This window comes from Bubalus bubalis, chromosome 14, assembly GCF_019923935.1.
Source record: "Bubalus bubalis isolate 160015118507 breed Murrah chromosome 14, NDDB_SH_1, whole genome shotgun sequence".
In the NCBI taxonomy this organism is placed as follows: Eukaryota; Metazoa; Chordata; class Mammalia; order Artiodactyla; family Bovidae; genus Bubalus; species Bubalus bubalis.
The window spans coordinates 7,606,321-7,624,276 of NC_059170.1; the positions used below are offsets into that span (position 1 = coordinate 7,606,321).

The 17,956-nt window shown below is 47.5% G+C and overlaps 1 protein-coding gene across 25 annotated transcripts in view; it reads left to right on the plus strand.

Annotated features, from left to right (window-relative positions):
• Positions 1-6,003: 6,003 nt before the first annotated feature.
• Positions 6,004-17,956, plus strand: part of ZMYND8 (zinc finger MYND-type containing 8) — a 122,367-nt gene continuing 110,414 nt past the window's right edge. For 6 of the 25 annotated variants that reach the window (XM_006049976.4, XM_006049989.4, XM_006049993.4 and 3 more), the window contains exons 1-3: positions 6,316-6,467; positions 7,185-7,420; positions 16,190-16,260. In XM_006049976.4, the coding sequence (XP_006050038.1) occupies positions 7,407-7,420; positions 16,190-16,260 (85 nt within the window). In that variant the 5' untranslated portion in view covers positions 6,316-6,467; positions 7,185-7,406. The other 19 variants (XM_006049972.4, XM_044927565.2, XM_044927564.2 and 16 more) reach the window with 13 other exon arrangements.

A 17,956-nucleotide genomic window follows, 5' to 3' on the forward strand; every position in this document is an offset into this window, starting at 1 on the left:
TGGAACTCTGCATTCAGATCCTTATATCTTTCCTTTTCTCCTTTGCTTTTTGCTTCTCTTCTTTTCACAGCTATTTGTAAGGCCTCCCCAGACAGCCATTTTGCTTTTTTGCATTTCTTTTCCATGGGGATGGTCTTGATCCCTGTCTCCTGTACAATGTCACGAACCTCAGTCCATAGTTCATCAGGCACTCTATCTATCAGATCTAGTGCCTTAAATCTATTTCTCACTTCCACTGTATAATCATAAGGGATTTGATTTAAGTCATACCTGAATGGTCTACTGGTTTTGCCTACTTTCTTCAATTTCAGTCTGAATTTGGCAATAAGGAGTTCATGATCTGAGCCACAGTCAGCTCCTGGTCTTGTTTTTGCTGACTGTATAGAGCTTCTCCATCTTTGGCTGCAAAGAATAGAATCAGTCTGATTTCGGTGTTGAATATCTGGTGATGTCCATGTGTAGAGTCTTCTCTTGTGTTGTTGGAAGAGGGTGTTTGCTATGACCAGTGCGTTCTGTTGGCAAAACTCTATTAGCCTTTGCCCTGCTTCATTCAGTATTCCATGGCCAAATTTGCCTGTTACATCATTTCTTGACTTCCTACTTTTGCATTCTAGTCCCCTATAATGAAAAGGACATCTTTTTTTGGTTGAAAAGGCAAAATGATAGGATACTGAAAGAGGAACTCCCCAGTTCCTCCCCATATTGGTCGGTAGGTGCCCAATATGCTACTGGAGATCAGTGGAGAAATAACTCCAGAAAGAATGAAAGGATGGTGCCAAAGCAAAAACAATACCCAGTTGTGGATGTGACTGGTGACAGAAGCAAGGTCCGAAGCAAGGGTAGAAGCAAGGTTGCTGTAAAGAGCAATATTGCATAGGAACCTGGAATGTTAGGTCCATGAATCAAGGCAAATTGGAAGTGGTCAAACAGGAGATGGCAAGAGTAAAGGTCAACATTCTAGGAATCAGCAAACTAAAATGGACTGGAATGGGTGAATTTAACTCAGATGACCATTATATCTACTACTGTGGGCAGGAATCCCTTAGAAACGGAGTAGCCATCATGGTCAACAAAATGCATGGTCTGAAATGCAGTACCTGGGTGCAATCTCAAAAATGACAGAATGCTCTCTGTTCATTTCCAAGGCAAACCATTCAATATCACAGTAATCCAAGTCTATGCCCGAACCAGTAACACTGAAGAAGCTGAAGTTTAATGGTTCTATGAAGACCTACAAGACCTTTAAGAACTAACACCCAAAAAAGATGTCCTTTTGATTGTAGGGGACTGGAATGCAAAAGTAGGAAGTCAAGAAACAACAGAAGTTTTCTTAGAATAGGACTATTGATTGTTCCTACCTCAGTTTCATCATCTAGGAAATGGGTTGATGATTCTAACACTACCTTACAAAGTTGTATTGGTAAATGGATTAGTTCATGTAAATTGCTTAGAACAGTATCTGACATAGTAATTGGAATATGGTAGGTATTGGAATTTATTATTTTTCTCCTTTGGAAAATTTGATGGTGAAAGAACAAAGAAAACTGAGTGGGAACCATCCAGGAAATATCCTTTTAAGAGTAAGTAGAGAGGGAAAAAGGAATAGCAAACGAGTGCTGTGTTGCTGCAAGTCTTGATGGGATGGGTCCCTTCAATGTCTCCAAGTAGGCATTACAATTGTGCCCATTGTACAGATGAGGAAATCAAGGCACAGAGAATTTTGTTGCTCAGGCAAGACTGCCCAGCTGGCAAGTAGGGCAGGTGCATTCACACTCAGACAGCCTGATGCCAGCAGCCACACACTCAACCACTGCACCATTCTCCCTCTTGATGTGGGAAAGAAAGGAAAAAGGTTAAAGACGTAAGAGAAAGGCTGTGGAGCCTGGGCTCAGATCAGAAGGCATCTGATAGAAGGAGCAGGGCTAGGGGGGATGCGGTGATGGCTGTGGGAATGCAACCTCCTTTCTGAAACCGACAAGAAGGCAGGAAGGAAGAGGCAGCCACATGCAGGCAGAGGGCGGGAATGGCTGCTTTGGGTGCTTTGGGGAAGTTGGGAGGTCCACTGATTGGGAGCTTGGGAAGATCAAGTGCAAAGGCCCAGAGGGGGGAGTTTCGGAGTCAGGCCCTGGAAAGAACAGATGGACAGAGGCTAGAGCAGAGTAAGCCAAGGGAACAGAGAAGGAGATGCATGAAGTCAGAGATGCAAGGGCCCTGATATTCCTGGGAGGCCCGTGGGCCGTATTTAGTCTTTGGGCTTTTACTGTGAGTTGGCAGCTATTGATGGATTTTGAGCAGAGGAGGGATGAGATCTGACTTGTTTTTAAAGGATCTGTGTGTGTGTGTGCGTGCATGCGCGCGCGTGCACAAGCATTTGCAAGGGCAGAAGCAGGGGCTTAGGTAGGAGACAAGTGTAACTGTCCAGGCAGGAGATGATGTTTAATTGAGCTCTAATACATATTGATTACAGTGTTAGACTCTAAGGGGACAATGGTGAAGGATTCAGGCCAGATCTTTGCCTTGTAGAAGCTCTCAGGCTAATGTAGGGTTTCTCAGCGTCAGCCCTGAAGACTCAGGGGCTGGCTAGCTCTCTGCTGTGGGGGCCTGCCCTGGGCACTCTAGGACATCTAGCAGCATCCCTGATCCTTACCCTCTCGATGCAGTAGCATCGCCTCCCTTCCTCCAGGTGTGACAACCTAAAACGTCTCCAGACACTGGCACTGGTCTAGTGGGAGATGAAAACAGAGCATATAAATATGTGCTCTTCTTTCCATAATGGTAATGGCTAGGGAAAAAAAAGAGCAGGTCGGGAGGTCTTGAATCTTCCTGATTTTGATTTTTTGTTCTCTTGCATCCATTACATCTCTGCCCACCCACACTGCCACCATCTGCCTGATGGTCAAGTACCATCCCCTCCCCCACCTCCACCTGCCCTTCCTTCCCTCCTCCCTCCATTAGCGTAATCCTGCCAATCCCTCCTAGAAAGAAGACAAAAACAAAACAAAACGAAGAAAACCTTCTAGAGGACCCCTCTTCTCCGAGGTAGGGGACCAAATCCTAATTGCCCCTTTACGGCTGTAACATGACTCGGTCAGCTTCATGCTCTGAAGGTGAGTGAGCTTTTCTGTTTCCGTGCCCGAAGTCGGCCTTGGTTTCAATTGGCCAAAAGGGAACAAAACAAAACAAGATATTTAAGACATTTCCCGCCCTCGGCCCTGGCCGTTTCACGTAACGGACAGGGAGGCCTGCTGCTCGCTGGAGGCAGATAACTCCAAGGGTGCTTATTTTCATAGTCAGCCCAACAGACTATCTTGGGATGCAGCTTGCAGAGGCGGTCGCTCCTGCTGCTGGCCTGGCTGTGGGCCATTTCAGTGGGGCCAGGCCTGGGCCGGTAAGAAGCCCAGGGAAGGGGGCTGAGGTCAACCCTTTGCTCTCTTCGGAGGCCCTCAGCTTTGTCACTGAGACACTCTGGCTTCCTTCAGCCAGATTTTATCCCCAGATTCTCTGTCTCCTGGAAATATTAAAAGAGACATGTTTCATCTATTCTTACTAGCTCATGGCTTATTCATATCACCACAAAACCTGCTTGTTTAGGCCTGTGCTGGCTTTGCTATCCAGAGGCACAATGGTTGGATTTTTCTTCCTTTCCTTTAAGCCAAGGTTTCCCACCTTGGTGCAGTGAATGGTTAGATCATGTAAGTCCTTGCTGGGAGCTGTCCTGCACGCGGTAGGATATTTAGCCACATCCCAGGTCTCTACCCACTGGATGCCAAGAGCACTTCTCTTCCCACACTGTGACCGCCCCAAAGTCTCCAGACATTGCTACCTATCCCCTGGGGGGCAAAACCACCCTTTTGAGAAAAGCTGATTTCCAGGGATTTTATATTTCTGATTTTAGAGTTAGCAAAGTGTCACCCTGGACATCTTGCTGGAGGTTTGTAGGGAGAGAGGAGCTTTCTCTGAGTCTTTGAATGATTCTGACCTAAAGGTCTCCCAATTTCATTATTCAGTACTTAAAACATTCTCAAAGAAGTCAAACTCCTAAAAGAAAACACAGAGCATGCAGTCGCTGTTGGTAGATTTCAGCCTCGTTTCTGCTCTGCTTGGTTCGGCTTTTTTCTTTTCTTGAGAGGCAGGCAAAAGTACAGGCTTTAGGGATATGACGTCTTCACTGGGTTGGAAATCTGACCTGTAGCATTGGCTTGCTGTGTGACCTTGGGCAGTTCACTTCACCTCTCTGGGCTCAGTTCCAGCTCTCAAACAATGCTCCCCACTTCGTGGAGTCAGTCTGTGTAAAATGCTGATTTAGCCAGCGCCAGGCCCAGGGCGAGCATGCAGAAGCTGCTGAGATTACTCTGTGCAGTGGGGGGTTTGAGAGGGGCCCACTGGGTAATCTCTCGATTGAAGCCAGCAGCATTTGGTTTTCTTTATTCCCTGCTTATCAGCCACATTCCATCAAACCCTGGGAACTGGCCCTTAGTAGGCCTGCTCTGGGCTTCCTTTTTCAATCCGCGTCCCTCCCAGGATTCCATCTGCCACCATACCTTTGTCTCTGTCCCCAGCCGAATTGCTGTTTTCCAGATAACCTCAGACCTACTCGAATGCCAGCAGCATTCCTCAAACAGAGCGGAGCTGCCAGAATAAGCCGGCAGCTTCCTGCTCTTTGCCCCAGAAAACATTTCAAGTGATCAAGTGATCGGGGTGGAGGGGGGGAGGGGGAGGATGCTGCAGCTGCTTATGCAACCAGCTTTAATCCGGGGTTAAAATCCACCACGCCAACCAGCGCTGTATTTTATTTCCTCGTCCACTTGGGAAGTGAGCTGTTTGGGAGATCCGCCACAAACTCGTTGTCCTACTTGTCTCCCCCTCCCCCAGAGCGGCACCCATGGACACAGAGAGTATTCCTGGACACAGAGAGTATTCCTTTGGGGACGGCGGTGGGGGGCCCCTGCCCACACTGCTGGGAGGGAGAGCACAGTCCGATCAGCTCTGGCCTCCTGTCCCAGTCCCCCCCACCCCGCCCTCTCTTTGGTCTCCGGGCACCCAGTTCCACCCCCAGGAAGAGGGGGCCCCTCCCTTCGGGTGAGGCCCAGCCTGCTGTCCTGAGTGCTAGCCCTTTGTGGAGGTGTCCCTCCCTGCATCTTGGCCTCTTCAGCCTAAAATGCAAGACAGCAGCCACAAAATCCCCTCCCTTTTCATACAGCCTGGGCCCTTCCCCTGTGCTGTACAGTGTGCTGGGCTGGATTCCTGGCTTGTTCCTGTCTTGATGGGAGATTCCCGGCCAGGAGGAACTGATGTACACGCGGTGGGCATCTGTTGTCCATGGGGGTGGGGGGTGGGGGCAGGGCGAGCAGGCCCTCAGCTCCACCGTTTTCTTTGTGGCAATGCACGGGGTAGGAAGGAGAAAGCCCGCAAGTCCTAATTTTAGGAGAAGGGGAGACTTTCCTGGGCTATGGTTTTTACCTCCTGGCATATGTGCGTCACCTCTGGAAGATCTCTCCAGCCTCTGAAGAACGGTGTTTAGTTTCTGTTGTTCCAGCTTGCTGTTTTGTTTTTTTTTAAACTTGTTCATTAAGCACCTTGTCTTAAAAAAGAAAAAAAGAAGCAAGCGAGCACCAAATGTTTTAAGATCCTTTTTTGGATCTGCTTTTTCTTCCTCAGGCTACAGACCCACGGCAAAGCAGCCCGACAGAGGAAACAGGCAGAGATGTCCTAATACTGTTGAGATGGGTGGAATTATAAATGGTTCTGAAATGCTAGTTAATATTTTACTGGGGAGCAGGGCCACAGATACGGTGGAGGTGGTGGGGGGTGGGGACTGCCAGGGTAGGGCTAAGCGTGAAATAGCCATTCCGTCTGCCTTTGGGGACCCGAAGAAGCCGCTCTCTGTAGAAATAAATTTAAGCAAGAGTCCTTAATAAAGCTCACGGGATCTGTCTGCCCACCGAGGGCCCAGTTTCCCGAGCACCACCATACAAGGCTGATTGTGGCAGGAAGGTCTAAGCAGTGGGTGTAGGCCTGACTAATAATGGGGGTTCTTGTTCCCGGCTGAGTTTGACATCTTTCTTTCTCCCTCTGGATTTAAATGGCTTCTCAGCCCGGGAGGCACTGCCTGTGCCCTGGATTCAGAAGGTACACGCCTCCTTGGGAAGCCAAGGCGAGAGAGACAGCGGCTCGCTCACTCTCTCTCTCTCTCTCTTTCTGCATCTGCCGGGGGAGCTGCCGCTGGTATTTTTCCACAGGCCTTTTCTGCGATCTCAGGGCCTAGTTCTTCCCAGCCAGGCCCAGAGTCCGAGAGAGGGTTAATAGGCAGGAAGCTGAAGCCATCGCAGACTAATACGGAAGTCAGATTTTTGTTTAACTGACAGGTTTAGCAGGCCTCAGCCGTGGGGGAGGGGGCCGGGGAGGGGAAGGGAAGTTTGTAGATGTAGGCATGTGGCCTGCTAGGAGCGCCTTTGGCTTTTCTTAGGGTAAGGACGGAGGTGGGGGTGGGGGTGGGGGCCCTGGCATCCTGGCAGGGAGGCTGGAAACCATTTTGGTTTTTCCTTTGAGTTCTGGCTGGCGGGGGTGGTGGGGGTGGTAAGAGGTTAGATTCTGGGCCGGGGGACAAGTGGCCTCCCTGGTCTGCTTTGTCCAGAGGAGGCATTTGGACAATGACGATGCAAACTTTGACCACTTGGTTCCCCTCCTCCCCTGGCAGCCTGAGTCCTCTGGCCTCTGAGAAGCCCAGGACTGCTCTGGGGTGATTTCGGGGTGGGGTCGGGGGGCTCTTCTGGCTTGTCTGGTTTGCTCAGAGGCCTGCCTCCAGCCTCTTTCTCTTGCCCCTGGGCCCTTTTCCTGGGCCTCCTCTCCCTCCAGCCATCACTCCCCACCCTCCCCCCGCGGGTGGGGTGGGGGGCAGAACATTCTGCTGGATTGTTCCAGAAAAGGGTTAGCCTTCCTCCCAGCGAGAGAGAGCCGTTTCTGAGGGGGCAGATGAGGTTGAGTCCGACCAGCTCACCCCCCAAAACTCTCTTGCCCGTGGCCTGCGGGCCTCAGGCTCTGCTGGAGCAGGTCAGGCTGGCTGCACTGGTTCGCCCGCGCCGGGAAATCTAGTCAGGGTGTGGGAGAAGGGCGTCTGGGGGCCCCTTTCCTCAGTTTTTCTTGCTGCAAAAGGCCTAGCTTAGCCTGTCTTTCTCTATGCACAGGATGGCTCTCTTGCTCACCAGAGCCTCACAAAGATAATCGCTCAGGAAGTGTCTCAGCCAATCCGGGGCCGCCTTACACTCCGATTTGCCGGGGCAGCCAATCGGGGGTGCGCTTTCATGAAGCGGCCAGATCATCAAGCCGAAGTGCCAAACCCTTTTTCTGTGAGAACTAGGAGCCTGTCCTCCATGTTTTATAAGTATTGACATTACACAGTGTTAACAATGCATCCACAGAGGTAAGCTCGACTTTTTAACCATCTTTTCTCCCCCTCCCTCTGAGACATCCGCATTTGTGGGCGAGCCGTGTGATTTCTTGTGGCTGGCCGTGCCACACTCACCCCCACAGCACTTAGGTTAACTTGGAACTGTTTAGAGAGAAAAAAAATTTTTTTTTTTTTTTTTGCTTTCTTGGGTCACATGGCTAAGTAGCCATTAGCCAGAGCTCGATTTTGCAAACTGGCAAGGGCCTGGCACACCTTTTCTTCCACCAGGACATGGTGTTTCTAGAAGAGTGTGAAGCTAGATCCTGGTATTGCCAAAAAAGAAGCTTTTTTTTTTTTTTTCCTTCCTCCCTCTTCTCTCTCTCTCTCTCTCTCTCTCTGAGCAGTTCCCCCCTCCCCCCCCAACCCTGTACTATTGTCTTCTCTTGTGTCACATGCCTGCTGGGGAAAGAAAATGGAAGGTAAGCAAGCAGGCTCCCCTCCAAGGAGAGCTCATGGCAGACAGCAAAGCAGGCAAGTTTACCTCCAAAGAGGTGCTGGGAAGGCCGGACTCAGTGCTGGCCAGAGAGGACGTGTGTTTGAAACAGAACCAAAGGCCTCAGCAGAAGAGCAGTGCTAAGGACAGATCCTGGGTCCTGGGGCCTAGGTGGGTGGTGGTGTCTCCCTATGGTCTTTTCTCTTCCTGCAGGGTTTCTTCACTTGAAACTACATTGTTCAGCCTTTTTTCCTGACTTCTGTTGATAACAGAGTGTTCTTCTGCAAAGCCAGCCTACAGCCAGCAAATGTTTCTGAAAGTGTTTTCTAGGCTTTGGAGGAAGTTTTTGGAGTAGGGATGGGGATTGGGGGTGGGGGGGGGGAGTGTAGGAGGTTGTGGGGGGAGAGATGTTGGACAACATCCTGCAATAAATCTGAGGAGTCTTTTGAATCCCTTAGTTTTCTCCTCTTGCATGGTTTTCAGTGAACTCATGTATCCTTTCTCCTGCCTTTTCATTCTCCTTTCCTCTTACATTGTATCATCCTCTGTCCTCCTGTGTGATACAGTGCAGAGGAAATAAAATCACATCTGTGGCTCATGACAGCATTCCATATTCAGTGGTTGGGTTGTGGTGTTGTTGTTGTGTGTGTGTTTTTAATAATCCCGTGTAACTGTTTAAAAAAATTTCCTTTTTGATCAAGTCCCAAATCTGCCAGCCTGTTCTCTCTTCTTAACTGTGGAAAAATGAGACGGTTGCTTGAACATTTGTTGGGTAAGTAAAGCAATCCATTTCTGTGACCATGTATAAAGAGTTTGGCGAACATTTGGGGTCTGTTTGTAACAGGGGGGTCTTGGCTCCAGCCGTTGGGGGCTTTTTTTTTTAATGAGCAGGAACCCAAGGAGGGCTTTTAAATAGTCTTGATTTCAGGTGACTGTTTGAATCCACTGTTTTTCCTGATAACCTGGGTCTAGGATTGAAGATTATACTTCCTGTTTACCCTCAGACAGGGAGAAATTGTTCAGTTCATTGTGACTTGACTTGAGACCTTGAATTGGGTTTGTTTGGATATTAAGTATAAAACTCTGGGGAGGCAATCTGCTTGTGAAATGTAAGGAAACTGCTTGGTGTTAGAGTCACAGAGCAGGGGGTGGGGGGGGAGGAGCTGGGGTGGTGGTGTGTGTGTGGGGGGGTGGTGTCAGTACTTATGTTTTAAGATACTTAACATGTCTGTAAAAATCCCACCCACCGCCAAACTTGGTCTGATTCAGGATTCAGTACATCCCAGACCCGGCCTTTTTCCAAGCCTGCCCCACACATCTGTATGCACGCCTGCCTTTACTTCTGATTTATTTCTTACTTTTTACATTTCCCCTTGATCTCTCAAGGCTGCAGCTAGAACTTCAGAGTCAAAAAAGTAGCTTCTTGTTTAGCGTTCACTTCAGAATTTCCCTAGACGTTCCACTTCATACATTTCCAGCCTGGAGACCAATCCAGGACTGTAAAAGCTGGAAGTATATTCAGTTGCTGTATTATGCCAACTTTAGGGAGTCAGTAGTCTTTCTTTTAAAGTGGTGTTCAGCAACCGACCTTTGAGAACCCATTGGGAAAAGGCATTTAATAACGAGGCATGTACCTCATTCTAAGCTTGAGAAAAGTCTGTGTAAGACAGGCCAGCTTCTCAGAGTAAAGAGACAGGCCATTAATGATGAAACGTACTTAGAACTGTGTGCTTGTACCCCACACCAGAAAGTTCAGACACTTTAGCTCTTTTCTTTGTTCTTATCTCCTGGCTGTAAATGAAAATTACATATTGAGGTTCATAGGCGCAGTATCTAATCACAAGACTGCTGGTTTCTTGCCGTCAGTGTTTGCATAATGGTGTATTTGTTGGGCTGGAAGGAGACCTAAGGGCAGGGCACTTGTCCTCCAAAAGCTTGCATTAAAATGGCTCCCACAGGTTTGCAAAGCCAAGATCTGTTTTCAGATGTGCAGCCCCAGCAAGTTCTCAGCCCTGGACCAAGCCAGCCTCTTGCCTCTGGTACTGTGGCCAAGCAGCAGACATGAGTCTGTAAAAAGTTAATTGCTCTCAAAGTAGTATTGTTTTCCAGCTTTCACTCAGGGTGGGGGGTGGTGGTAAATAAATGTCTGCATTGCAGCAGGACTAGGTAAGAGGCAGCAGACCTGCCTCACCGTGCAGCCTAATGGGCTTCCTCTTTCCAGCTTTTGAACCAATAGACTTGGAGGAAAGGTTACAGATTGACAATTGCAGTGGCCGGACCCAGATCAGGCCTTCTGGAAATTTCTACCATCTTTGTTCCTTTTAGGAAAAGGAGGTCTGCTGAGCTGAAGCATCCCCTAGGTTCCATGCCTAGGGCATCTCCCTCCCCCCGCCTTTTCTTTTTTACATCAAGGTAGACTGGTTTGCTCTGCCACATTTGTAAATTGCAGAAGGAGGACCAGAACTGTTGGGCTGTTTTCCTTTTTCCTTCTGCCTCCTCAATCCCCAAAGAGGATGCACAGCTGCAAGGAACAAACACAGACACACTGGAGCTTTTGATTCCTCTCTTTCTCTCTCTCTTTTTTTCCCTTCAAGACCCTCCAGGATGGATTCACTTTCTGCTTTGGGAAATTAAGTGGCATTCGTGTGGGGGAGGGGGAGTAACTGCTTTTATTAGCTCCAGAAAATGGTCAGTGTTCTGTCTGTAACTAAGAATTAATTATATATAATCACTCAGTAAACTTTCTACAGAGTTTTTCTAATTGCTGCATAGGAACATGGTTTGCCTGCTGAAGCTGAGTCTAGTTACTTTTATAATTAACAGCTCAAAGATTTGAGTCAGGAAGAAAAGCAACAATGGGGCCTCCTGGATTATAAATTAGAGATGAAAACAATAGCTTTTTTTCTTTCTTTCTTTCTTTCTTGTTACCCCTTTTATTTTAAACAAAACATTCCCCTTTTTCTTACCCGGGGAGAACAGTGGGGAAATGGCTTCAGGTTTTAAACAGGAGAGATTGTGGTGGGGGGGGGTGGGGGGGTGCGATGAGTCACTCTTTCAGAAAGCGGGGTGACAGCAACCCAGCAAAACCTGAAAGCAAAGGTAGGTTTTTCTTTTTTGCAAAGTCCAGCCACCTCACATGTGTGTGATCTCTTTGTTTCTCTTGACTCCTTTTCCCCTTCTGTCTCCTGGGCAGAGGCCACAAACATTTGTCAGCTGGAAAGCCCTAGGTCTGGCTTTGCCTCTGCTTTGACCCTGAAAAGAAGGATACCTGCAAAAGTGCCCTGGTCACCCCACCGCAGAGAAGGAGGAAGGGCGAGTCAGTGTAGCAAGCCAGCCCTTGCCTTGCTTGCAAAGGCAGAAGCAAGTAAGGATTCACCCTTGGCTTCAGGTTGCTAAGGCTATGGCCGCCCTTCCCCCTCCGCCCCACTCTGCTTACTGATAAACAAGCAGGCAGGAGCCATTTCAGCAGTGCAGCGAACTGGGCTGCCAGCCTGTCCCTCCTCATCAAGATTACCTACCTACCGGCCGGCCAGGAGCCAGCCGCCCGTCCTCGCCCTGGCACAGCGTTGGGCACTCTGCCCTCCTTTCTCTCCTGAAGCTCCAAAACAGTCACCTTGAAAACTCTGAGGCCATGCTCAGACCTGTAACCGTAAATTACATTATCCACTATGAGGCTCTTAGCTCGGCCTGTGAAAGCAGGTTTTGCCAAACCCATGGTTAATTTTGAGGGCTCTGTTGGGGGTGGACAAAAATTAATTTGTGAGTATTCTTCTGCGCCTTGGCTAAGGGGGAGGTTTTCCTGTTGTTTCTCCTCTGCAGACTCGGATTGTCTTTTCCTTGATGTTAACTGTCTTAGGACTGGCTGGGTGTTGGGGGCCGTTTCCAGGCTTATTAAACGGCCTTTTTATTTTCCTCCGGCCTCAGACTGGGGTACAGCCCTTCAGATGCCTGCTGCCCTGGAAGCACTTTTCATTTTCCCCAGCTCCTCTTTGGTAGGGATGCAAGGCTGGTTTCTAATCTACCAGCAAGGGGAAATGGGCTTCCTTCCCCCTCCCCAGCCTGTGCCCTTTTAAGATTTTTGTTGTCTGCGCAGACACCTGTCTGTCTGCACTTTATGCCACAGGGCTGCCTGATTCCTAACCTTCCACCCACCTAATTCGAGGGTAAGGGGGCCTCACTGTAGAGCCTCACGTTGAAGGCTCAGGATCTGAAAGAGAAGGGTTTTCCTTAGGAACCTGTGACTTCACAAACTCCCCCTGTCACTGCAGATTTTTTTTTAAGCCTCTAAACGTTGGGTTGTTGGTGTCCTTTGGTTGAGCTTTTTCCTAGTTCTGATATTTAGGAAGGTGGCTTTGAAACTAGCAGGGCTGCTTAAGCCAGAGCTACAGCTATTGAACAAACTGCTACCATTTTAGCTTCAATACAGGAATGAGGCAGTGTTGCCAGACGCCATTTTAAGAATCCTGCATAAATAGCTTAGCTCCCGATGACTCTGCCTGTTTTAGGTGAGTGCTTATATAAAGCTGCTAACCATTCCCTCCCTCCCCCGCCCCCCCCATTTTTAAAGAAATTAATTGCAGATTTAGGGAAGCATGGTGTTTGGATTTTGATATTCCCTCTTTTGTGATCTGGAAGAGGAAAGATGTTTGTATCTTGGGGATGAAATATTTCTTACAGCCTGGACCAGTTTGGTATTTTGAATGAAAGTAAAAAGCTGAAGGAAAAGTCCTTTCTACTGATTGCATGATTCTTGAATTGCTGTGTGATGGTCCTCAGCTGTAGACCCAGAGTCTTGTGCATGCTGGTTATATATTCTAAGAGGGGTTAGATATTCTTGGTTAAAAGTCAAATAGTAAGGGCACTTGGGGAAAAGAAATATCTGGGCATTGTGTTTCCAGGCAGTTTTCTATCCAAACTAGCTATTTTTCTCTTTTCTCTCTCTACTGGAAGTGTGGAGGGGATGGGATTCCTGGGAATTACGGACCAGCCTTGAGTCTTCAGAATTAATAATCAGAAGGCTTAAAACATCCTGGAGGTGCAGTTCATCTGCAACTTTTAATTGCTCTTTTCCAGTGCATGCAGGTTAAGTAAGCAGAGGTTTTCTTGCTCAGGCATTGGGGGAGAAACCTTTTATTCTTTCTGGGCGGGATGGGATGGTCTTGGTTGTGCAGGCGCTGGTTATTTCTTCTTTAATTGCCTGAAATGTATCAGTGTGTGAAATCCAGGGGCAAGTGACTTAGGCGAACCTGTGAGTGTAAGAGGGGATGGTGGGGGGAGCATACAGTATATACAACTAGTTGGTGGGGTATTTTCCTGTTGGGGTGAGAGGCTGTTGTTTGATTTTCAGCTAATTTTACTCTTTCCCTTAGCGGGCCCCCAGCCGACCTAAAAAAAAAAAAAAGTAATGTCAGTTTGAAACAAGGACTGCTTGTTCCATTGTTTTGGATTTAAATAATCGGGGTTGCTGGAAGCTAGCAGATATGGAAGGAAAAATGCTGTGTATTTTGTAAGACTTTAATGTGTTAATGACAAGAGTTCAACGTCTTTTCTCCAGACATAGCCTCTTTTTCTTAACAGTTATTATTTGACTGCTTTTTTATTTTCCTCCAAATGACTGAACAGGTCTTAACCTAAATTGACCGAGATCTGTGGGGGCATTCAGACAGGTACAGATCTTTTCTCACCACCACTTTTGATGTAATATTCATATTTTTCCCACCTAACAACATACTAGTACTTAACACTAAACCAAAAAAGCAAAAAAAAAAAAAAAAATGAGATCAGTGGTGTAGAAAAAAGGAAGTCCCTTTAGATGTGGCTATTCAAAATGACTAATTTTGCATTCTGGTCTTTGCTTTTGTAAATGAATTTTTTTTTTTTTTTTGCCCTTTAAATGCATAGACATTGCAGTTTCCTTTAGTCAAATACAAGTTATTTTGTGTGTGTGTGTGTGTGTGTGCATGCATGTGCATGTATGAGTTCCCTTTGAAAGGATGGCTTGCTGATCTGTGAAAAAGATGGTTTTCTGAAATTGTTGTCCTTCAAATCCTTGGCTAAAGCTGGTGGTGCTGTTGTTAGAGTTAGGTGATTATGGTGCCCACTTTGTAATACTTGGAAAGATAAAACAGCTTAACTTTTTTCCCCCTCTTTTCTGCTCCAGCATTGATTATCTTAAACTCTGCAGCAAATAGCTACCCCTTTGCTAGTTTGCATTTTCTTAGCCTCTCAGCAGCTTTACTCCCTGAAGTATTCAGCCTCCTCTAGGCTGTTACAAGCCAAATAATTGTTCTCTTGAATGCAGCCCTCCTCCGTGATCAATACACCTTTGAATGTTTTCATCACTGCAGAAATCCTTCAAGTGGGTCTGGGGGAGGAGGGGTGGGCTCTGTAAATGCATAATTGTTTCTTTTCACCACCGAACATTTTGGTTGGATACCAGATTAGCGTTTCTTCCATCACTCAAAATACGGGATCAGTTTCAAGAAGTTTAGTATTTCACATACTTCGTGCTAGAGAGGGGAACAGAATTCTAGTTGCTAGAAAGATCAAGGTTGCTTTTTGTGCTTTTGAAGCTGACCATTTCCCCCCCTCTCTGAAGGGACCGCCTGGGGCTTTCGGTTAAAATTTATTTCCAGTCACCCCAAGCAAGAAACCATCAGCAGCATCCATTTGACTGGGTGTGTTGCATGCAGGGGGTGTGTTTCGAAGTTGAGAACGTTTGCCTCTTAAGTTGGAAGAAAAAGTACCCGTGCTAAAATCACCTGCCACAAATCACTGTTCTATTAGTGCATGTTAGCGACATGTTTAAATTTCAGAGGCGCTGGCTTCTGACGAAAACCGCTTGTGACAACATGTCTTGTTTCTCTGGTGGTTTGTGTCCCAAGCTTTCCCTACAGATGCAGTGTGAATGAAATTGTCAACAGGGTTCAATATCAGAGGCCTAAATGTGTTAATATTCTGGTTTAAAAGCAAACTACCTTTCTCTTTCTTCTCTTTGCTGAGACCAGTGAAGTTGGAGGCCTCCAAGTTCTTCTAACTAAGTCCTGAGCTCTCGTCTCTTCCGTTTTCTATCTAGTCTCACCAAACACTGAACTCTCCTAAATGCATCTCCACCTGACCCTGAGGTTCCAAGCCATTTGGGATTTTGTCTCATCACTGTCCCAGACCACAAAACACAGGCGGGACATTCTGATTCTTCCTGCCTTACCCAGCCTCCCTCCTGTCCTGGCTCTTGAGGCTTCCAGAAAATTTCAGCCATCTCAATTGGAGATGCACTCATTTCTTCTTGTTGAACCACAGTCCGATGGAAATGCATGTAGAATAATTGCTCAAATTCTTATCACTTTGTTGTCAGCTGAATGTTTGGAAAGTTCCAACACCTCAAATAGTTGGCACTTTTAAAAGCAGATCTTCCTGGCATGGCCTGAGAAGTGTATGTGTATCCATGGGAAAAATGGAAATAGCCTGCACTTTGTTCAGCTGGGGAGAGTTCTGGCCAAGAGAGGGAGAGAAGATTCTGGTGAAGGGGCCTGGTTTTCCCTACTTCTTGTCCCAACCCCCAACTCTCAGCCTGTCTTTTAAATAATCCTTCCTCATTCCACTTTGGTGGGGGTGGGGGGGGGGGGAGATAATTAGTCACAGCTCAGAAGAGTGCTGAATGCTTTCTCTAAGCCATGCCTGCTGCAGAGAAGAAACATCCCAGGGGCTGGGAGTATGGAGACCCCAATCTTAATTCCTGGGCTAAATGCTGGTGGTTTGAATGTTTTGAAGCCAGGCCTTTTGCTTCTAGCCTAGGCATATTTTTCTACTTTGTGATTTAATGTATGTATTTTCATATTCTTGCCTCATCACTGCCTCATCGGGGAATTTTAAGATTTAGCAGGGAGGTCTGCAGAGATACTCTTTGCCTTGCAGAACTTAAAGAGATCAGAACTCCAAGTACCCTGAAAACCATCTCCAGCCTGAACCCAGTGTTAACAAGAAACTTACTCAGAGGCTGGGTTTTCACTGGTCCAGGGCGGTAGATTATAACTGTGTGTCTCATTTAAAAAAAGCCTTTTGCATCCCTCAATAGCATGACAACTGGAATAGTCATTTGACTTCAAGAACAAACTATTATTTAAAAAAACCCCTATAGGAATCTTGACACTTCGTTTGAAATCAGATGTGGGTTTCTTTCCCCCTGCCTCATCTAAGGATGGGGGATTGTCTTAAAAAGGTGGCTTTGTTGTTAGAACTTCTGAATAAATGCCCCCATGGGGCAAGTTCTCAGTCTACCTAAAACGTGAACATAATTTGCTCTGTTTCAGCTTGGCTGAAGAGGAAATAAAAACAGAACAGGAGGTGGTAGAGGGCATGGATATTTCCACCCGCTCCAAAGGTAAGTAAAAACCTTGTGTTATCTATTCCAGAGCAGAGGAGGAAATTGGAATTCCTTTTTCTTGTTGTTGTAGTGCAGTCAAGTGTGGCTTACGAGCCGAGGTTGCAACACTCCTCCCATTTTGAGAGGTTGGCGCCTTTGATGGATGACCCTCATTTATAGAGAAATCTCCTCCTGATTTTCTTTCCCTTGCATGTCTGGCTAGGTGTTCTGACCTGTTAGGAATTGTCCCGACAGTCAGTTTTACATGGTGTGTGTCATGACTGAGGATGGCTGGCTAGCTCTCTGCAGGGTGACTTTTAGGAATCAATTTAAATAAAGCATGTTCTAGAAGCAACGGGCATCTCCAGCCGCTTCTTGGTTTCCGATTTTAATAAAAGGTCTCTTTGGAATTGCGAAGGTGGAACGAAGGTGATCCACTTCCTGGAAAACGGTGGTCTTGGTTAGTGAGTAAAAGAAAATGTTAGGACCTCCTGGAATTCTGGGGCCAGTGTTAGAATTTTGCAAGTCAGAGTAAACACAGGTGTGTGCTTTTGTTCAGAATCCTGTGTTAGAGCGCCTCAAAGATCTTCTAATTGCGATATTGCTAACTTTTTGTTTGGTCTGTATGAGATTTTACTAAGTTTCCTACAAGGAAGCAGTTACCCACGTTGCCTTAGGGGTGCTTTTAGAAGGTTGATGAAAATGCTCCTCTCCAAACTAAGTGGTTGTACCATGGTGTTGTTATGCCTTCGACAAGTCTCTGGGTACCTGTGCTGGGGGCGGCGGGAAGGGCTAGACAGAGGATGAGTACAGACTCAGCTAGAAAGACTCCTTTCCAGCTCAAGAGTTTCACAAAATGTGGTTCCGTAAAGGCGTTTGAGACAACAGAGCTTTTTGAGGGTTTTTATAAGACAGCCTGTCGTTCTGGGCGATGAGGAGCGTCAGCCGGTGGTGGCTGTTGTTGGGTCTGGCCAGTCTGATAGGGTCTGGCCTGGTTCAAAGAGGTGGGCAGGCTGGGCTGCCCGGGTGGGTGGTCAGTGCCTGGGGAGCGGGAAGAGGATGTTGGGAGGGAGACAAGGCCCATTCTGAGGCCTGCTGCCCTTCCCCACAGCCCCCAACCAGCTCAGGCTAGACCAGCAGCAGAGCCGCAGGGGAATCTGAACAAAAGGTGTCCGGAGACAGCTGCCGATGGGAAGCAGGTCCCAGCTCCCCTTTGTGGTCAGAATTGACTATGGAAAAGAAACTCGAGAGAATGGGAGCTGGAGGCAGGCTCTTTGTGCTTGACCTGCGCATCTTTTCTGGCTCTGCTGCTCAGTTTTCTTATCTGTAAAATGGGCTGTTGGGTTAGATTCCAAGAGTCCTTCCACCTTGGGCTTCTCTTGTGAAGACAATGCATGCTGGCGGCATTTATGCAGGCTGTGCTTGGAGGGTCCAGGAGCCTTTTCTTAACCTGGGAGGATGTGGGAGGTCGTGTTCCCATTTTACAGATGAGGAAACTGAGGCTCCGAGTGCTAATGTCTCCCAGGTAGTAAGTGTAGGATGGGATCGGACCACATCGATTCTGATTCCAAGGAGGTGCTTCTTCCCTGAACACTCAGGGCCTGGAAGGGCCCGGAACCCAGTCGTTCTCCAAAAGGGTCCAAACTGGGGACTATCAGCCTGCTCAGGCCCGTCCGTCTGTGTGTGGAGACCCCACTTCTCATCTTCTTGCAGA